The following is a 22,757-nucleotide window of genomic DNA, read 5'->3' as shown; positions in this document are numbered from 1 at the left end:
ATACTTAAATAATGCGGCTACCCAGAAGAATCTAGGAACAGAAGTACTTTTTATTTGGGGAAATACTAAAACCCTGAAATCATGAATAGAAACAAAAGAAGTGCCACCTGTACTGTCTTTGTTTGAAATTTATAAGTACCTATCTTCCAGTAGATCACTAAACTATAACTTCACAAAATTTATCATCCTCTTCTGATATGACTTTATGAATTGTCACATCAGCCTCCAAGGACACATGGAGCATTTCCACATTTTTGCATGAGTTATATTTCAAGAGCTGTTCTCCTGCGGGTTGATGGGCATATGTACTTTGCAAATTATGTGTAATTGGAAATCAACTTACCCATGTGATTTCCAATATTAACCCCTAAAAAGTCAATATTAAATAGAACTATATTAGTTAGGGTAAGCTAAGATATGCTATGGTAACAAACCGCAAAAATCTTTGACTTAAAAAAGCAACAGCTTCTTTCTTACTCACAGTCAGTCATGCAACTTTCACATGGTGGCTTTCTTCCAGGTGGCGCCTCAAGGATCCAGAATCCTTCCATTTCATGATTTTGCCATCTTGAACCTGTGGCCTCTGAGGTTAATATAGAAGGGATAGAGAATGTGTGAATAATAATGCATGGGCTTTTATGGCCAGGCCTGGAAGTATATCTCCTTTGCCCACTACCACTGGAAAGTACCTAATCACATGGCTACACGCTAACTCCAAGGAAAGCTAAGATATATGCACCCAGGAGGAAGAAATACTTGATGTCTAGATAGTGTCTGGCTAGCTAGTTTCTACCACAAGAAACCCTGTAGTATGTGCAAACATTTATTGTTAGTCCTGAACTAGGCCTATACAAAGATGTGTAACGTTTATCTTTGCTTCTGTAATTTCAGCAATAACATGACTTGTTTAAACAAGCACTAAAATGTGATTTTGTTCAAATGGTAAGTACTGAACAACTGTATGAGGTCATGTTCCCTGACAATATATAGAATGTGACTGTTCTATCTTGCCTGATGATGCTGAATCATACGCTTTAACTCAGCAGAGATGAGCCTGATATTGTTTTATGAAAGCTAAGGAGTTCAAGAGGTCTAATGACTAAATAGAAAGTCACCTCTCAGCCCCACCTTGAAAGTAATCCAAAGGAGGGCTTGAGGATAGTCCAAGACTTCTCAAAAATTAATTTTGCATGGGTCCAACACACAGAATGATCCAGACATAATGTTCTAAATCAGCATTGTCCTATAGAAATAAACAGTGAGTCACATTTGTAATGTTCTAGTGGCAACATTAAAGATAAAAAGAAACAGGTGAGGGGCATCTGAGTGGCTCAGTTGGTTAAGCCTCTGCCTTCAGCTTGGGTCATGATCTCGGACTCCTCTGCCTGCTGCTTGCCCTGCTTGTGTGCTCTCTCTCTCCCTCTGTCAAATAAATAAATAAGAATCTTTTAAATATATAAATAAATAAAAATAAGCTTTTATTTATTTATTTGACAGAGAGAGAAAGAAAGAGAGAGAGCACAAGCAGGGGGAACAGCAGAGGGAGAGGGAAAAGCAGGCTTCCCGCTGTGCAGGGAGCCCGATACGGGGCTCCATCCCAGGACCCTGGGATCATGACCTGAGCTGAAGGCAGATGCTTAACTGACTGAGCCACACACGTGCTCAGGTGAGCATCTTTTTTTTTAAAGATTTTATTTTTAAGTATGTGGAGCTCAAACTCACAACCCCAAGACCAAGAGTCCCATGCTCTACCAGAGCCAGCCAGTCACCCCTCAAGGGAGCATTTTTTACTGTCCTGGCCTCCACTCTCATTTGGCTATTTTTTTAATGTGTACTAATTTTTAATTTTAATTTTCAATTGAAAATATGAGTCAGAAGTTAAAAATCAAGCCTGCAGAAACAAGAAAAATACCGAGGAAAACAACCTGAAATCATAAAGAAATTTGTGATGGATATGGTGGTGTTCCCTTAAGCTCCCCAGCCCAGCAAGCAAAGGGATATCAACAGAGTGGTTAATCATCCTTAGGGTTTTCCACAGAAATAGAACCAATGGAATGTGTGTATATATATACACACTGTTCTTTGTTTTTTGACACACACACACACACACACACAAAGAGATTATAAAGAATTGGATGAAAAGTCCCAAGATGGGCAGATGGCAAGCTGGAAATCCAAAAGAGCCAATGGTGTAGTTCCAGTCCAAGTTTGTAGGTTTGAGATCCAGGAGACCCAATAGGGTAAGTTTCAGTCCCCAAACCAGCAAGCTCAGAACTAAGAGCCAATAATTCAGTTCAAGTCCAAAAGCTGAAAAAAACTCTATGTCCCAGTGCAGAGCACTCAGGCAGGAGGCGCAGCCTTTATGTTCTATTCAGGCCATCAACTGATTGGATGACGGCCACTCACATTAGGGAGGGCAATCTGCTCTACTCAGTCCACCAATTCAAATGTTAAATCTCATCCAAAAACACCCTCACAGACACACCCAGAATAATATCTGACCAAATATCTGGGCACTTGTGGTTCAGTGAAGTTGACACATAAAATTAACCATCACGTAATCCAAAAAGCAGAGGATGAACTTGAGTGCTTATTTAATATTGAGATTTTTATTATTATAAAAATGAAAATCATTTCATTCATCACCCATCCTAGTGTTTTTTGTGGTCCAAAACCCCCCAAAAAAACAAAAAACAAAACCTTTGATAAATGTAAGTAAAAAGCCTATAAAACTATCATTTGTACAGTGTCGCTTAAAAACAAATTTTTCAGAGAAAAAAAAGCATATAAGTGAACTCCTGTAAAGCACACTTCTTTCTTGATAGACATCCAAATGAGTAAAGAGAGGAAAATGTCATTTATTTTGATATTTTTTAAAAGCCCATCTCATATTACAAGCTCCAAGTAATAGTAGATCCATAAAAGATGTTTTACATCAAAATTTTAAAAGGATGTCAGGAGCTAACAATAAATCCCTATTTTATTGGCCCAGTTAACTATTTCAGGTAACAAGTGAAAGAAATTCAGAAAGATCCTATTAATGTCCCTCCAGCTGGAAGGGATGTGTGCTGGAGGCATAAGCAGACGACAGAAAGGACAAGACACTCTTTCAGAACATATTTGATAAGGGCAGCTCTAGAAATTTCATACAGGAAATGGCACTCTGGTTGGAAGAAGATGGGGGATTTGTCTTGAAATTACGTTTGTAGAAGCAGCACACTGTTTTTATTTAGGTCACACGTTTATTAGGGTGGCTAGAGAGTTTATAAGGAGGATGAAGTCTCCTGAGACACCTCTGCTGGCATCTGTTAATAGATCGCAGAGAAGGTAGCCCAGAAAGATGAGCCATTTGGCTGAATAAGGACTTCTCTCCTAAATTTTTATTATGAAAATTTTGAAACAAACACAAAAGCATATGAACTCATGTATAGAAGTTTCCTGTAGTCATCATTTAGCTTCAAACATGACCAGCTTTTTGCAATCTTACATCACCTCTTTCCCCCACTCACACTATGTTTTGGGAGGGCTATATATTGAAGTAAATCCCAGATGTCATGTAATCTCACCCATAAATAACTCCAGTAATAGTAACAGATAAAAACATAACTACCATAGCATCATCACATTTAACAAATTTAACCCTTTAACACACATTCCTTAACATGTTCTAACACCTAGACTATGTATAATTTTTCCCAGTTGTTGCAATTAAAAAACAAAACAAAACAAAACAAAACAAAACAAAACCTTTTATAGTTGGTTTGTTTGAACAAGATTCAAAAAGATCCACATTCGGTTGATATTTATAAGTTCTTTAGAGTGTATAATAGTTTCCTCTCCCTCCTCCTCTTTTAGAAAAGGCAGGGCAGGGGCACCTGAGTGGCTCAGTCGGTTAAGCGCCTGCCTTCGGCTCAGGTCATGATCCTGGAGTCCCCAGATCGAGCCCCACATCAGGCTCCCTGCTCAGCGGGGATTCTGCTTCTCCTTCCACCCCTCATCCCCTCACCCCGCTCTCTCGTGCTCTCTCTCTCAAATAAATAAATAAAATCTTAAAAAAAAAAAAAGAAAGAAAGAAAAGGCAGGGCAAATAATTCTTGTCCTTTATTCATTAATTCTCAGAATGAGTTGTTCCAGAAACCTCTAAAAGTGCCTCTTAGCATCCCTGCTTTCTGTCATGACAAGATGTCTCAACTCAGCTTGTACATTTCCTGCTCCAGATTTACAATCAGCCATTTCTTCAAGGATCCCTGCTTCTTTTTGTTGGAAAATAGCATTTAGAGACTGCAATTGGCACTGGGATGCTCACCATTATTGGACTGTCCTTATTTCTATGCCCTCTCAGTAGACAAAGCTAGGAAATATGTGAATTTTAGAAAGAAAACTAAATCACGAATTCATACCGTTATTTCTAATTCAAATGAAATATTGTAGCGTTTTTCCTTAAATTCTCTGATTTTTAAATTCTTTGATTTTATATTTTTATTTATATTTTATATTTTTGTATTTTTTATTACACTGAAAATCTTTATTTTATTGACATTAACATAATTACTTCTTTGTTTATGCATATAATATATACATACATATAGTTCATAAAGTAGCTTCAAAGCAACAATACTAATATTACTACTAACAATTAGAACTACCAATTACAGCTGAATATTTCATTGTGGTTCTTTGTACTTCTTAAGATATATCCCGCCAGGAAGGTACATCAACTGATTGAGTTTTAAAGTCATTTGAAATATTTTTTCTGCGGTTATACCATCAATCTGATATACTCCAAGGCTCATTTGTATCTATTTGTTTCAGATTTTTAGGGATTTTTTTTTCCTTTTTGATTCAAGATTTTTAATTATATGAACTGTTCACATGGTCCCAAAGTCAAAACTATAAAACAAAATGTAGTCAGAGAAGTCTTTTCAACCCTTTTTGTCCCTCAATTTTACAACAAAGGCTTTTTTTAAAGGTACAGAATTGGACCAAATTGTTAAGAAAGCCTGTTACCAGTGGGAGGCTCAACAGAGCATTGCTGGTAACAGGCATAGGGGGAAAATTAGGTATTAATTAATTAAGACTTATTATTCACATCAGTTAAACATGTTATAGGTCCAACATATAACAAAAAGAAATTTTCTTGGGGCGCTTGGCGGGCTCAGTCGGAGCATGAGACTCTTGATCTTGGGGTAGTGAGTTCAAGCCCCACGTTAGGTGTAGAGATTATTTAATTAAATAAAACTTAAAAAGAAAAGAAAAATTAAAAATAAATAAAAATTAAAATTAAAAAAAAAATTTCTTGTCTTCCTGATGAAGTGCCTTACTTAGTCTCTTTAACTATGATTCAGTCAACCACTGGATGGGGGGAAAATAGAGTTACAGAAGTCTCCACTGTAAACAAGAGGAAAGCAAAGGAGCTTCCTACAAACTGGAAAAACTTCTCCAAATTTCCTATATACAAACAACAACTAATTGAAAATATAATGCAAGAAAGAAAAGTCCTATTCAAAATAGGAACTCATTCACACACACGAACCCTGGGCCTAAACGTAATAAAAACCTGCAGAACCTGTATGAAGAAAACTATAGCATTTTACTAATATACGTGATAGAATAAATGGAGAGACACTAGTTTCTGCTTAGAGTCAATAGTCTAAAGATGTTGATTATTCCTAAATTATAAAGTCAATTTAATCACAATCAAAATTACTTGAAAAGTAATTTTTCATTAAAGTTTTCATTAAAATAAATACATAAGTATTATTTGGGGAAATTTAGAAAAGCATAATTGCGGCCATCCCCACAGGTGTGTCTGTAATCCCAGCTAGTCTGCCTAAGACCCCCTGAGCAACAACCTTAGTTCCCTGCACAACTCCATTTCCACCCCAGCAAGGAGAAAGGAAGGATCATGAGCCAGGAGAAACTTGCCACACTGCAGGTACAAGTGTGCACTGGGAGAAAAGGAACCGCTTGCAGAAAGAAGGTGGTTCACAGAACAGCTACAGCAGATGACAGAAAAGAAACTTTAATTCTCCTTAAAGGATATTAGGGGGTAAACACTATCTCTCATATTGAAGAGGTGACTATGTTTACAAACCAAAGAACAGTGATGCATTTTCGTGACCCTAAAGTTCAGGCATCTCTGGCCACCAATACTTTGACCATTACAGGCCATGCTGAGACAAAACTGCTGACAGAAAGGCTACCGAGCATCTTAACCCAGCTTGGTGCAGACAGTCTGACTAGCGCAAGGAGACTGCGGAAGTTCTGTCTATCTGGGGATGGAAAAGCACCACTTGCTACTGAAGAGACTGATAATGATGAAGTTCCAGATCTTGTGGATAATTTTCACAGGCTTCCAAGAATGCGACAAAGTGAATTGAGTCAGCTTCTGAAGAGGACAAAACTCAAAGAAGTTACTGAGAGTTGCTACTTTATATTATAACTGCTTTTTAAAATTTTGTTCATGGATCTGATAAAACTTACCTCTGGTATTTTTAAGCCCAAGTCCCCTAGACACTGCAGCTCTTTTCAGTTTTTGCTTATACACAATTCATTCTTTGCAGCTAACTAAGCTGAAGAAGCCTCAGAATAAATTTTGAAACAAAGATTAATGAACTTCTGTGCCTAGTTTAAAAAAAAAAAACAAACCAACAAAACACTGCATAATTGGGGGAGAATTTAGCACACTAGATACCAAAACCTACTATAGCTCAACACTCATGATCAGGGAACTACAAATCAAAATCACGATGAGATACCACCTCACACCTGTCAGAATGGCTAAAATTAACAACACAGGAAACAATAGGTGTTGGCAAAGATGCAGGGGAAAGGGGAACTCCTTGCACTGTTGGTGGGAATGCTAACTGGTGCAGCCACTCTGGAAAACAGTATGGAGGTTCCTCAAAAAGTTAAAAATAGAACTACTCTACAACCCAGCAATTGCACTACTACGTATTTATCCAAAGGATACAAAAATACAGATTCGAAGGGGTACATTGCACCCAATGTTTATAGCAGCATTATCAACAATAGCCAAACTATGGAAAGAGCTCAAATGTCCATAGACTGATGAATGGATAAAGAAGAGGTGGAGATTAGATAGATAGATAGATAGATAGATAGATAGATAGATAGATAGATAGATATAATGGAATATTACTCAGCCATCAAAAAGAATGAAATCTTGCCTTTTGCAATGCTGTGGATGGAGCTAGAGTGTACTATGTTAAATGAAATACATCAGTCAGAGAAAGACAAATACCATATGATTTCACTCATATGTAGAATTTAAGAAACAAAACAGATGAACATTTGTCAGGAAAAATAAAATAAGATGAAAATAGGGAGGCAAACCGTAAGAGATGCTGAACTCTAGGAAACAAATTGAGGGTTGCTGGAGGGGAGGTGGGTCTGGGGAAGGGATAATTGGATGATGAGCATTAAGGGGGGCACTTGATGTAATGAACCTCTCCCTCTCTCTCTCTCTCTCTCTCTCTATATATATACATATTCCACCTCTTCTTTATCCATTCATCTGTCGATAGACATCTGGACTCTTTCCATATTTTGGATATTGTGGACATTGCTGCTATAAACATTGGGGTACAGGTGCCCCTTCAGATCACTATGTGTGTATCATTTGGATAAATACCTAGTAGTGCAATTGCTGGGTCGCAGGATAGCTCATTTTTAACTTTTTGAGGAACCTCCATACTATCCTCCAGAGTGGCTGCACCAGCCTGCGTTCCCACCAACAGTGTAAGAGGGTTCACCTTTCTCCACATCCTCATCAACACCTGTTGTTTCCTGAGTTGTTAATTTAGCCGTCTGGCAGCGGTGAAGTGGTATCTCATTGTGGTTTTGCTTTGCATATCCCTGATTAGTGATGTCTTGAGCATCTTTTCATGTGTCTCTTGGTAATCTGTATGTCTTTTTGGAAAGATGTCTATTCAGGTCCTCTACCCATTTTTAAATTAGATTGTTTGGGGTTTTTTTGGTGTTGAGTTGCGTAAGTTCTTATATATTTGGATATAATCCTTTATTGCATATATCATTTGCACATATTCTCTCCCATTCCGTAGTTTGCCTTTTAGTTTTGTTGACTGTTTCCTTTGCTGTGCAAAAGCTTTTTATTTTAAAAATTTTTAAAGATTTTATTTATTTGACAGAGAAAGAGAGAGCACAAGCAGGAGGAGCAGCAGAGGGAAAGGGAGAAGCAGGCCTCCTGCTGAGCAGAGAGCCCATTGCGGGGCTCAATCCCAGGACCCTAGGATCATGACCTGAGCAGAAGGCAGACACTTAACCAACTGAGCCACCCAGGTGCCCCAAAGCTTTTTATCTTGATGAAGTCCCAATAGTTCATTTTTAACAGCAACTTTTTTTTAAGCCTTTTTTTAACAACTCAAGATAAATTAAAAATTAAATGTAGGGTGCCTGGGTGGCTCAGTCATTAAGCATCTGCCTTCGGCTCAGGTCATGATCCCAGGGTCCTGGGATTGAGTCCCACATCGGGCTCCCTGCTTGGCGGGGAGCTTGCTTCACCCTCTCCCAGTCCCCCTGCTTGTGTTCTCTCTCTCGCTGTGTCTCTCTGTCAAATAAATAAAGTCTTAAAAAAAAAAATTAAATGTAAAGAAACCCCAAAGTATACATGTACTAGAATATGTTTGATTCTTTATTAAAGAAATATAAATCAGTACAAAATTTTAGTTTAAGATTGAAAAAAAAAAGAATACAGCTCACAAAACTCAGCATCGGTAAGGATGTGGAGAGAAAAGTAATCTTATCTATAGTTGGTAGAAGTATAAATTTGTATATTTTCCAACATGTTTCAAATGTCTCATTGACCCATCAAATTTATATATGTGAATTTACTTAAGGCCAGTTTCAAAAATGTCTCAGAATTAAAGTGAAGCTCACATTAATTCTGGAGAAAATTTGGCTAAGCATTAAGATGGATTAATTTTTATCACAAAATGACAGGCAAGCTGAGAAAAGTGCCCTTGTTAAAAGACATTAGAAAGTGATGGACCTTAATATGCTCAAAGACATGAGAAAACTTAATTAAAAACTTAAAAGTTGATGCTGGGTGGTGGAGGAAGAGGAATGAGGAACATACAGGGCTGTCATTGTATTTGTCACATTTTATTTCTTAAATTGGGTGATAAGTTCACAGGCATTTGCTATAATTTTGCTTATGTTTTAAAAAAAATTTTTTTTTTTAAGTAAACCCTATCCCCAACGTGGGGCTCAATCTCATGTCCCCAAGATCATAGTCATACCTACTAAGCCAGCCAGGCACCCCTTGGCTATTTTTTTTAAATATCAGCAATGTCATTACAAAGTAAAAAATATTTTAACTGGATGAGAGACAGTGATTAAGTGAATTCTGTTTGGATAAAGTTACATACTGTACTGATTTATTCGATTTATTGAAAAATTTATAATTTATTCAATTATTTGTTTGCCATGTTTAAATAGATGGTATCTAAGAAGACATATTTATTTTTAAACTGAAGACATTTTTAACTATATATGAAATGTTTGGGACCTTGGAGTCAAACAGAAAAAAATGTATAGTTGTAGCCAAACCTACTACAATAAAAACTTCAGGAGTAGTAGCTGTAAATGAAGGTGCTATGCATTTGTTACACAAGTATATCCAGCTTGTATGACATTATACAGGAATACCTCTCACCATAAGTAAGAATACACATGTATCATTTGAGTATCTTTAATTGGACTTTAATTTTTATTTTTTATTTTTATTTTTTAATTTTTTAAAGATCTGAGAGCGTGCACTTGCACACGAGTGGGGGAGAGGAAGAGGGAGAGGGAGAGAGAGTTTCAGGTAAACTTCCTGCTGAGTACGGAGCCCAACGTAGCGCTCAATCCCATGACCCCGAGATAATGACCTGAGCCAAAACCAAGAGTTGGATGCTCAAGGGACGGAGCCACCCAGGCGCCTCTAACTGGATTTTTAAATGACAAGATTATGTGTGTTTGCACATGTGCACCCATATATATGCATATGAATGTGTATATAAACAAAATAAAGTAACAGTGGTTTGAATACCTGCCTTGAAGACCTGAAACACTAAGTTGTTTCACTAAGGGGGAAAACATAGGATTCCACGACATGAATTAATAAAATAGTATATCTATCTGAAGAAATCATCCAGAATTGAGATACATAAAGATGCAAAAAACAGATTCAAAGATACGGAGGAAAGACTGACATCTAACATAAGTTTAAGCTGAAAACAAGGAGAAAAGACAGAATCAGATAGGAGTATTTAAAGAGATATTGGTTAAGAATATAATTCCATCAGGGCAGAGATTTTGTCTGTTTTTTTTCCAATACTGCATCTTTAAGCCTAGAAGATAGCCTGATATACAGTAAATGGTTAATAAATATTTGTTGAAAAAAATATTTGTTAAATTATATTGATTTCTACTCCCAGTAATATGGAAAGATAGTCACCTAGGCTAACCATCCCACTGAAAACATTCAAAATGCCTGGGTAAAATGTAAAAAGAAAATCTTTAAAACATTTATGAGAGCACAGGGAACTATTGTCAAATGAGGTAGAAGATGAATGAGTTTTTCCAGGGACAGATACCAAAGAACTCAAATATATCTGAGAAATGAACCAAAGGAAAATAAATGAGAAATGAGGAGAAATAAGCATTTTATGCATGATAAAGTTGATAGTGTGGATTGTTGGATCAGAAGAAGAAGTCACAGGCACAGCACTTTCTATTTTAACTTAAAAATCAGGTGGCTTATATATATACCATAAGAAATGTATGCATATGTTCATCAAAACATGTGAACAAGTATTACTGGTAGTAGCACTGTTCATACTGGGGCTTCAAACTGTGTGGAAACCACACAAATGCCCATCAACAACAGAATGGATACATAGATTGTGGAATATGCACACAATAGGGTAATACACAGCAAAAAAAAACATAGTTACAAACTGCAAAATTAATGAACCTCAAAACCTAATGTCGAACAAATATAAAAGAATCCATTCATATAAAACACAAAAACAGGCAATAACAATTATCCTGAGTCCTAACAAAATGCCATGTTCATAGATTGGAAGACTCAATGGGGTCAATTCCCAAATTAATCTACAGATTCAAAGCAATTCAAATAAAAATCCCAATTTTTTAGTGTGTGTGGATATTCAAAGGCTCTTTGAAACTTACATGAAAATGCAGATAGGCAAGAAAAGTCAGGAGAGTCAAGTAAAGCAAGGTGGGAGAATCTGTTCCACCTGATATTGAGACTTAATATGAAGCTAATGTATTAAGACAGTAGTATCAACTCAGGCATTGAACAGACCAGTGGAACAGAATAGAGAGCTTAGAAAGAGATGCATGAATATATGGATACTAGATATAAGAGAATGATGGTACTGCAGAATAATGCGGAACAAACGTTTCTATAATTGAAGTTGGGCAATCTGACATTCATCTGGAAAAAAGGAATGAGACTTAACCCCCAGTTCACACCATAACACAAAAACCAATTCCAGGAAAATAACCGAGTTATTTGTGAAAATAAGATAATAAAGCTTCTCAAAGATAAAATAGGAGACTATCTTTTTTTTTTTTTTTTAAAGATTTTATTTATTTATTTGACAGAGAGAGGCACAGCGAGAGAGGGAACACAAGCAGGGGGAGTGGGAGAGGGAGAAGCAGGTTTCCTGCAGAGCAGGGAGCCCGATGTGGGGCTTGATCCCAGGACCCTGAGATCATGACCTGAGCCGAAGGCAGACGCTTAACGACTGAGCCACCCAGGTGCCCTGGAGACTATCTTCTTGACCTTGAAATGGGGAGAGGCATTCCAAGTCAAATGCATAATGTATTAACCATAAAAATATGGATAAAATAGAACATTATAATCAAGAAATCTTCCTCATCAAAAAATACCATTTAAAAAGTGAAAAACCAAGCTACAAAAAGATATTTGCAGTGCATATATTCAATAGACTCATTTCCAGAATAAAGACAGAACTCTTAAAATCAAGAAGACAGTCCCCAGAGGATATCTAAAGGGTTTTTTTTAAAAAATAGAAAACATTAGTCATCTAGAAAATGCATACAAAAATATATAACTTACGACCTAGCGATTACACTTTTAATTATATTGTATATCCATGCATATGTTTACCAAAAGACATGACTGTTCTATAACCAAATTATTTGTAAGACCCTAAAACTGAAAACAATCTTGATATCCACATATTGGTGATAGATATCTACAGTGACATACAAAAATGAGTCACAGAAACATGTGGGCAAAAGAAGTTAAAATACAAAATACAGGGGTGCCTGGGTGGCTCGGATGGTTGGGCGTCTGCCTTCGGCTCAGGTCATGATCCCAGAGTCCTGGGATCGAGTCCCGCATGGGGCTCCCTGCTCAGCAGGGAGCCTGCTTCTCCCCCTCCCTCTCCTCTCCCCCTACTCATGCTCTCTCTCAGTATCTCTGTGTCTCCAATGAATAAATAAAAAAATCTTAAAAAAAAAAATACAAAATACATTATGATTTCATTTACATAGAGTAAAAAATAGATGAAAAAATAAACCATGGTGTTTAGGATGCATGAATCACTTTCAAAACCATGAAGGAAATCAAGTGACTACCATAAAGTCAGGATAGTGTTGTTAAAAGATAAACTTGAGATATGTTAAAATTTTGAAATTTGAGCAAACATTGATTTGGATCTGGGCAGCACTAAACCCGTCAGGAGCTAGGGGAAAGGCTCTTATATTCAAAGATACTGTGCTTTGACAGAAGCAAAGCAAGGAAATTATTTGGTTGGCTATAGCTGAAGCAATTGCCTTATCTGTGAAAGCCAAGTTGGCAGTCTGATTGGTTGTCCTCAAGTTTTTCAATTTCCTAACCTTGAGGCACTTAGAGGAATTTACTCTGGTTTAGGTTTTGGTTTGCTTAAGTAGGCTGCCATCAATTAGACCTTCCTTGTTTTATTTAAAAATGGTTACCTCTGAGGGCGGAAAAGGGACGGTGAAATCACTGGAAGGGGTACTTGGGTCCTGGCAGTGTTCTAGTTCTTCACCTGGGTGATTCCGTATGTGTTAGCATTCTGACAATTCATGGAGCTGTATATGGTGTTTTGTATACTCGTCTGTTTTCCAAGATAAAAGAGCAATCTATTTGTCCATGTGAGTCAGTTACCTAGTAATACATTTAACAAATGAGGTAAGACCTTTATGGGAAAGGCATTAAAGGAAATCTGAATTATGAAGATATTCATGTTCATAGTTTGGGTCACTCGTGATCCACTCCTCTACTATCCCCAAATCTGTTCCTTCTCATCTCAGCTAATGGCAATTCATTTCTAGTTGTCCAGGTAAAATCTTTGCTCATTCTGACTTCTCACACCACATAGTCCACTAGCATATCCTTTGGGAGCGATCTTCAAAATATACCCAAAATATGATCACCACTTCTACTACTTAACCATCTTGGCTTAAGTCACTCTATTTTGCCTAATTATTGCAGATAGTCTCGTCTTTGTTCCTGCTCCTGGCCTCATTTCCTCTTTTCTCAGCACAGTAGCCAGAGCAATTGTTAACATAAATTTTATTATCCCTTAACCTATCTGCTCAAAACCTCTGGCTCCCCATAGATAAAAGCTAAAGGACTTAAAATGGCCTGTAATGCCCTATACAAGCTAGGCCCCCCAATTACCTCTCTGAAATACTTCACTGCTTTTCTCCCTGGTTACTCTGCTTCAGCCACAATGGCTCCTAGCTGCATCTCAGCTCACTGTTTCAAACAAGCATACCTGGATGTGCTGCAAGAGAGGAAACTGAAGTTGGAAAGACAAGAGATTGAATCACAAAAGCCATGTTAAAGACCTGTCATAGTTTACTGGTAACATTGCCTATAACGCACAAGGCCCTATTCTAGGTATTTGAAATAAGAGTAATGGGTTAAAAATAATTTTTAAAAATCTTGCTCTCATGGAGCTTGCATTCAAATGGGAAGTAGACAGTAAACCAGAGTGGGGTAACTATACAACATCATGGTAAATGGTATGAAAATAAACCAAGTGGACAGTGAGGGCAAGTGGTGGTTATTACAAAATCAAATAGAATACTCAAATGGCAATAGGAAGCAGTTGTAGGCATTTGAGTATCATTTTTGGGAAAAGATCATGCTAGGGGACATAAAGAAAAGTGTAAGAAACTTTCAGATTCCTCACACTTATTCTTATCAAGTTTCAGTCTTCCCCATTGACTTACTAGCAGAAAGATCCAAGCACGTAAATAGCGAAAATGTTTTCTGGGCTAGGTGCTTTAATGGCATTACCTCAAGAAGGGAAACTGGGTGCCTTTTACACAAGGATTTCAAGTTGTTTTTTTTTTTAATTCATATTAAGTATTTGAACCCTGAAACATTTAATGACTTCTTTTGACAGCATCGGCTCCTATTACCACACCACGTAAACATTAGTAGCTTTACTTTTCAATTTGTCAATTTATAAACAATTTATTACTTTGGTGGGTTTTGCTTAGCCTAATTACTAGAGTATACATGTGTACAGTCACCAGAGTTCTAGACCCAGTACACAGATGAGCTCTAGAATGGAGGTACAGCTCACTGAAGATCAAACTATCTTCCCATTTCTGTGGTTGTACAAACCTTGGAATTTTAGAATAAGCAAAAGGTTTCCTTAATAGCTCCTTAGATGTCTCCAAACTAATTTCAGTCCTTAGTCTCTAGCCCTATCCACCTTCAACTTCTACATTTTCCACAAACAATAATCTGAAACATCTAATAAGAAGACCCGTTATCTTTTTCCCCTAGGAAACTGTCATTACTTCTACATTCTAACATTTCTTATATTTTGGTAAGAAACCAATTACATGGTTCTCTGAAAATAAATTCCATATAATTTCACTTTTAAGGGCAAAGCAGTCATTGGAAACATAAAAAAAAAAAAAAGCCAACCTTGTTTTAAAAAAATGAAGTCTTCCAATTTGTAAGTGCATACCACTGGTTAGAAAACTTAAAATAGAATTCTACATAGAATTTAAAATTGCTCTTCCTATTCCAAAGATCTTTTTTTCTCCTCATGCTTTTATAGTCCCATTACCACTCTCAACAACTGAGCTTAAAGCCAAAATTATTTCTAAAAGCAACAAATTGTTCAAATTTTTCAGGTAAAAATGAATGAACAAAACTTAATCTGTTCAAAGGATCTTAATACAATTATTTTAGATTCATTGAATAAGGATTTTAGGAACTAAGTTACGTTTATGGTCGTCCCTTTTAAGTTTTTACCAACCTTTCCACGATCATGTTTCACAGTACAAAATTTATACTGCATGCTAGAGATTATTAAACCCCTGGAGGAAGTGACTCTTGTTGGAAACTGGCCCAGGAATGCAGGTAGCTAGCTCTGCAGTTTGAAAAGTTCTACTCATTTACTGTTTAAAGGACTTTTTAAGGAATACTTTAACATGTTCTCTTATATTTTTACAGTGCTGGAAATGCTTACTGACATTTTCACTGTCACCAGGTACTTGTCAAGGGAAGAAATAATAAACACTCAGTCAAGCCTAAGGCTAGTCAGTGTTAAGTTATGAACTCAAAGGCCATTTGCAATTAAAGTGCTCTCTTGTATAAAAGCATCAAAAAGTTAATACAAGTACTAGTCTTAAGCAGTCACACAAGTCTAAGCCACATTTATTTGCACATGTATAGTAATGGCAACAGATACTCCAAATTCATACAAATTTATAAAACAACAAAGTTAATAATCAGTTGGTACACTTGTGTGTTATCTTGCTTACAGATTCAAGTGTAGATGAACTTCCTTCATTCTGTAAACTTTCATACAATACTTAACAAAAACTCTTGAGAACACATATTGGCATGTTTCAGTTAGAGCCAACACAAAAGTTAAGACAAGACCACAAACTCAAAAACCAAGTTTGGAATATACTTTTCTACCTCCCTCCCCTAGAATGTGATTATTTTCTTCAACAGATGTATATGCTATATCACACAAGTAGCCATGGAGACAAAAGAATGATGCTCCCATAATCATGAAGAAAATGCCAACCAAATCATACTGTTTTATCTACCAATAATGATTTATATAGGAGAAACGGGGGAAATGCTTAGATTAAAACAACAAGGGAGATTAGAAAAAAATAGTAAATGATTTTGAGAACTATGTTCCCCCTGAAAGCTGCAAAGATCTGACTATGACAACTCAAAATCATCGCCTAAGGCAAATAAAAGTGAAGAAACCTTCAAAGACATTCTAATCACGTTCAGTATCTAGTGATAAAAGCGGAAAATGGTATCAAGAGGGTATTTATAATACAAGTGTCAACGAGGACATTCCAAAACTAATGAAAGAAATGCACATTTATTTCTACAAAAGCAATGTATGATACAGAATTAGAAGGGAACAGACTTAAAGATTTACCTATTAAAATATACAGATTCTTACTGAAGAGTATAGGATATTTAAAAAAGATGACAAGGGATGTTAATCTTTTTTTATTATTATTATTTTTTACATATTTTGGAACCTCACATAATTTTGATAAATAACTCTTACAAAATTATGCAAAAAGTACAAGAATGTCTGGTAAACAAACAGTCTGTATTTTCCAAAAAAATTTTTTACAACATGCAATTCTTAAGGCAGCATCCTCCTTACAAGGAAAGGTAATCCTTTTACTCATCAAGAAATCTTCTGCTGCAAAGAATAGGCTAAGAAAGCCTGGCTTCTTCCATTAACGCCTTTTGTCTTTCCTGTCTGATTTTCGGTCTCTTTCACTTCTTGAAGATCTTTTGCCTGATCGACTACTCTCTGACATAGACCTCTTTCTGTCGGACCGGGAATTCTTATCCTTTGATCCTTTTGTATCTCTACTACTACCACCTTTTGAAGATTTGTGACTTCTTTCTAGTCCTGATGTATCCCTTCGCTTCCGATCCACGCTCCTTCTGTGCTTTCTGTCTCTATTATGTCCCCGGCCCCTACTCCGACTTCTACTCTCACTACTGCTAGTGCTGCTGCTGCTGCTGTCTCTGCTGCTGCTGCCACTGGTGCTGGAGCTGCTACTGGAACTACTTCGACTACTACTGCTGCCACTGCTGGAACTGCTGCCACTGCTGCTACTGGTGGAGCTGCTGCTAGAACTACTACTGCTACTGCTGCGGCTTCTACTCTTGCTGGTTTTATTTCTAGCTCGACCTCTACTTCTGCTCCTAGTTTTTGTTTTGGTTTTGCTCTCCTGATGTACTGTCAAGACTGGCTCTACTGCCACCTCAGTGAGTTTTACGGATTCCACAGGAAATTCCTTCCTCTCAGGTAGTAAATGCCCTTGCTCCTGAAAAACCTGAATTGGAGGCTGTAAAACAGCTAATGGCAAAGTCTCAGGCTGAGAGAGAGGCTGGGGTTGGAGTACTGCTTGGGGGTGGGGGTGGGACTGGGGCTGGGGCTGGGGCTGGGACTGGGGCTGGGACTGGGACTGCAGCTGCAGCTGGGGCTCAGGCTGCAGCTGCGGCTCAGGCTGAAGCTGAGGCTCAGGCTGAGGCTGAGGCAGGGGCTGGAGGTGAGCCACAGGCTCAGGCTGGGGCTCAGATTCTTTCTCTTCTTTTTCCTCAGGCTCATTTTCCATTTCTAGAGCACTGGCATTCTCTTTCACGGGAGAAAGAGATTTACATTCTTTATCTGGCTCAACTTCAAATTCCATCTCTGGCTCCAGTTCTTTGCTAGTTTCGTTTTCTGAAGGTTCTACACTTTCCACTTGATTGGTTTCCATTACCTCCTGCTCAGCAATTACATTTTTGACACTCTCGACCATCTCTAGCACATCCATAACTTCTTCCGGTTGACTATCCTGCTGCTTCTCACTTTCCCTTACCTCAGTTTCCTCCTCCATCTTGACCTCCATTTCCTGTTTTTGTTCCTCCTCCTCCTGTTCTTTCTCTGCATCACTATGAACTATACCTATTTCCTTTTCCTCTTCCTCTCCTGCTTCCTCTATTTCTACATCATTGTGCTGATTACCTGTCTCCTCCAACTCTTCCTCTCGCTGAGCCACCTTACCCTCTTCTTGTTCCGCCTTCTGTTCTTCATTACGCACCACCTGATGCTCTTTTTCCTTCATTGATTGTCTTCTAGGCCTAGCCTCCATTTTATTTATTTGTTCTGCAAATTCGATGCGTCTACCTTCAAATAAAGCTAAAGGATAAAAATTTACGTGTAAATAATTAAGAACATTCAAACTCACAATCTGACACTTAGGCACAAATTGTCATCAAGCTTTATCTAAACTTTTTTTGTAAAGAGATGACACAAAACTGATTATGGCAAGTAATTACAAACTGAAATAAAATGACACAAGCAAAGACCCCCAGAAACCTATATACTAAGATATTAGTAGCAGGTAACTACACCACATTAACTGATGGAAAAACAGGACAATTTTTTGCTATTTTACTTCACACTAGATGAGAAAGAATAAAACCCATCTTTGAAATAAAATCATTCTTATGCTATCATGTCATGCATTCATTTTTCCTGATCCCAGAAAGACTAATTATCTAATCCCATCTCAGTAGTGTCTATCCTTCCATGTATGCTCCTTCTCTGGATTACATCAATGTTCACTTTTTTCTTGCCTCATTAGCATTTACATCTGGCTAAAAAGAAGTCATCTTATTCAAATGCTTCTTAAGAAATACACATACATCAAGCACTACCTACAACATGGTAAATTTCAGGTTAAATTCCATCATAAGTCAAATGCTGAATCACAATTACAGGAAACTAACATGTATGTGTGAGTATATTACCTTAGCCATTTAGAATATTTCACTGGACCTCTTCATGTACACTTACCATTCATTTTTCTCTGTGACTCTTCTATTAATTTTTGGGTAGCTGGACACATTCTTCCAGGAATATAGAACAAATGGGGCTTTGTCTTAGTTCTTATATATTTAATTATCTTGGCATTATGTTCATTCCATTCTTCTTGCTAAAGAAGAGGTAAAAGGTCATGTTTTGTAAACATGAAGGATTACCAATCTTAAAATTCCAATTCCAAACTACTACTCACCAGCTGCGCAAGCTCAACCTTCTGTTCTAAAAGGCGCAGTTCTGTCTGTTTAGCACGCCTCTCTTCAAACAGTTCTCTCCTCTCATTTTCAACCTGCTTTCTTTCTTCTTCTGCCTGCACTTCAAGTTTTTGTTCAATTTCCTGGCGCCTCTTTTGCTGAAGATAAATAATTATCTTTGAAAACTTATTACACATCCCGATTATGTAAAACATTACAACTTTACTAAGTTATCTTTATAGGTTTCATATTTGCAATTCAGGATACCAGTTAATTCAAACTTAGTACTTAGCATTTGAGGCTAATTGCAATTTCTTTCAGGAAACGGGGACTAAAGCCTTTCCGTGTAAAAATCTAAATGTCAAGGACATTAGACATATTATCAATAACTGTTCCACTTAAATATAACTGTTAGCAAGACTCTTTCATAAAACCTAAAAAAGAAGAGCACTGTCTCAGTTATCTTCACAGTTACTCTTCCTTCCAAATCAAAGAATGTGACAAAAGTGACATCCTGTCTTCAAACACTGTGCTTTGAAGCCTTTTATGTTCCCTAGGAAAGTTAACATACAAAAGCTGTAATAAAACTTTATTAATCTATAACCGAATTGTTATCTCCCTTTCCACCATAGTTCTCCTTTGAGAAGCAGTAACTTGATATTGAACACCAAGGACCCAATTTTGTAGCTTTAATAAAAAACCTCCAGAAAGATTGCAGTTAAGTAAACTGTGGAAGACAGGTAATGTTTAGGCTTTTGCTTCCAGCGTGCCAATTGTTGTCTGAGTGTATAAGTAACTTAAGTTATAATCATTGAACTAGTTACAATGCTGAGTTCAACTCCCTTGTTTGAAAGAAAGCACTCTGAGGCTTAAAGAAATGAAGAGTCTTGTCCAAAACCACAAAATGAGATGGTTGTAGAGCTGAGATCAGAACCCAGGTTCTCCTGAGTCACAGACCAGGGCTCTTTGCACTGAAAGAGGACCCAGGACCCTGGAATCATGACCTGAGCCAAAGGCAGACACTTAACCGACTGACCCATCCAGGCGTCCCTGTAATAAACTACTTTTGAATAAAGAATCAAAGGAAAACTGTATAAATACCCTTTCAGTAGCAACAGTGGATTCTTGTTTAAATTTCTGAAGAGTGCCCATCAGTAAGCCAAATATTCGTCGGTTCCTAAAGAAGAGAGAGAGAAAATTCAATTTCGGTAGGTTCCACTTAAGACTGCCATTTCCTAAAAGAAACATACTACAGACACTTGAACAATTCTTAAATATAAATTTTCTAAAAATTGCATTGTTTGACCGGAATTTTTCCCCATAAAAAAACCTAAAGATACCTTTGCTTTCCCTTTTCATCCATATTTTGATCCTGGATAAGGTCTCTACGTGTGCGCTCTTTGGAGGTAGCTACAACTGAAGACTGCAAAGCTGGCTGCAGGAGAAAATAAATCTCAGTAATTTAACAAGCACAGGAAAAGGTAGCACTCTTAAATGTAGCAAAGATGGAAAAACCGTTCATCCCGTAAGTAGTTCTTTTCATCTCAATTACCTTTTTAACATCATCATCCTCTGGGTCGCTTTCTTGGCGTGATTCTCTCCTTGTCCGACGCTCCCCGCCCAGCCTGACATAGAAAAAGAATTTAAAAGACCACTGTAAAATCTGACTTAATACCAAGGACAAATGATTACTTCTACTATGACTTATTTCCAGAAGTCTCATTTCATCAATCTCCATCCCATTTTACTCTTTCCTGCAGTAGTAAAAGGATAAAATGTGTCACCAATGCCCAATCCAAATACTGATCTATATTTCTCAAGAGGATCAAGTTTTTACAGTACAAGACAGAAAAGTAGCACAAACTATTTTCTCAATCTTATTCTCGTGATCTTTATTTTGGTAAAGTTTCTGTTACTGTTAGTGAAAAACTGAGTTCTGAGCAATACAGACTTAGTTCAGCCAAATACCAAGGGAACAGACTCAGTTGAAGTGGTATACTACTTAATTCTAACACAACTCAACAATATTTATTAAATAATTATATCTGCGGCTACCTCAGAAAAAATAAAGCATACAAGTATGTCTTGAGAACCTTTTCCTCCAACGTACCTACTGACTGCCCCTTCAAGGTCTCTCTGTTTGGCTGGGGGTCCTCCTCCACTATCTGAGAATCCACGCCTGCAATTAAAAATGTGCAATATAAAATAAATGAAATTTAAGATAAATGATATTTACCTTTAGCAAGATCACTTAGTTGAATTAAAAAAAAACCATTCCAATTATAACAACCTTAAATGGGCATCCACTTCCAAGATGCTTTTTAGCACTTTAAAAAAATATAAAAATTAAGTGTACACAAAATGGGTAGTTTATGTATTCTTCAGTCTCTAGTTTTGCATATAAATGAAGTTCCAAGATAACTATATAGGAAACTATAGCTGATCACAACTTTAAACAAAACAAACACAAACATATCTAACGTGGGCTCTACCACCAATTTTGTTTAAACCAATACTTAATTAATAAAAGTATCTATGGTCTTAGCATATACATTAAGTCCTAAGAGAATCTTACCTCAGCAATAAACTACCACGTCCTCTACCTCCACCAGGACCAGAAAGGGCCAGCAATCTGGCTTGGATGGGCCTAAAAAGTATTTACAAATCAGTATGAAAATCACTTATTTAATGTCATCAAATACTTTCACGGATGCGGTACATCATAAAAAGAAAAATAACCAGAAAAGTTCTAAAAACACGGTTTCAAATCCACGTGTTTGAAACAAGACAGGAAGTCCTATTTTAACTTCCTTGTTTTTTCAAGACCAGTATCACAGAAATTACATTTACTTCATTGCCACTACACACTAATAAACTTGGATCAGGCCCTAATTTCGCCAACTCCGAGGAAACTCCACGTGGGCAAGAGGGCAAAAGCGCGGGGGACAGGCAGCGGACCGCGTCCCAGGAGGGTCTCTGGGCCAGCACCCGGCCAGGTAGCCGCCGGATGGGGAAGGGGCTTTGTGCTGCAGTTCCGGGCCTGCAGGGCCGAGGGCGGGAATCGGCAGCCCGGGCCTTCCTACAGACCAGGGAGGCATCCCGGCATAGGTAGAACCCACTCTCTTTCCTCGCGCACCTGAGCTCCGAGACCGAGGTCGAGGGCGTGGGAGACTCCCCACCTCATCCAGGACCGGATTCCACCGCCGCCCCGGGAACAGGCCCAGATGTTCTAGCCTTCTCAAGGCTAGCCACCCTTCCCGCCCCCAATTCACCCCGGCATGATGGCTGTTTCTCAGCCGGCCTTTCTTATCCGCCTCTTACCTCACGTCATTCGGATCCCGTCCGGTGAGCTTGCGAATATTCTCATCTACGTTCTTTAGGCTCTCTTTGGCCTTTTCTAGCTGCTCCTGCAAAGTTCTTACCGCGACCGCCATCTTCTCTCTGCAGCAGGCTTCGAGACGGCTCTACAGGCCGCGACTGGCTGTGTCGCGCCGCGAGACGCGTGAGGACTGACAGCAGGGTCCAGCCAATGACAATAAGCGTTGTTTTACGGCCTCAACCACTCAGCGTCCGGAAGAGGGAGAAGCGGCCTGCCTCTGTGACTCTGGGCCAATGAAAAGTCTTC

The 22,757-nt window shown here is 37.9% G+C and overlaps 2 protein-coding genes across 2 annotated transcripts in view; both read right to left on the bottom strand.

The window, feature by feature from the left end:
• Positions 1-572, bottom strand: part of MIA2 (MIA SH3 domain ER export factor 2) — a 110,521-nt gene extending 109,949 nt beyond the window's left edge. The window contains exon 1 of the mRNA XM_078053604.1: positions 482-572. Coding sequence (XP_077909730.1) covers positions 482-551 — 70 coding nt within the window. The 5' untranslated portion in view covers positions 552-572. The remainder of the gene's footprint in view (positions 1-481) is intronic.
• A 15,145-nt stretch (positions 573-15,717) lies between these two features.
• PNN (pinin, desmosome associated protein) lies at positions 15,718-22,713 on the bottom strand. The gene is made up of 9 exons (XM_036109077.2): positions 22,454-22,713; positions 21,708-21,779; positions 21,243-21,311; positions 20,685-20,757; positions 20,473-20,567; positions 20,234-20,309; positions 19,135-19,290; positions 18,915-19,053; positions 15,718-18,254 (listed from the first exon to the last, which is right to left on the bottom strand). Exons 1-9 carry the CDS (start codon positions 22,564-22,566, stop codon positions 16,798-16,800), a joined length of 2,250 nt encoding a protein of 749 aa, XP_035964970.1. The 5' UTR covers positions 22,567-22,713; the 3' UTR covers positions 15,718-16,797.
• Between the last annotated feature and the right edge of the window lie 44 nt (positions 22,714-22,757).

This window comes from Halichoerus grypus, chromosome 8 (assembly GCF_964656455.1).
Source record: "Halichoerus grypus chromosome 8, mHalGry1.hap1.1, whole genome shotgun sequence".
Taxonomy (NCBI): domain Eukaryota; kingdom Metazoa; phylum Chordata; class Mammalia; order Carnivora; family Phocidae; genus Halichoerus; species Halichoerus grypus.
Note: the sequence above shows the minus strand (reverse complement) of the source record. Positions and strands in the feature narration are given on the sequence as shown.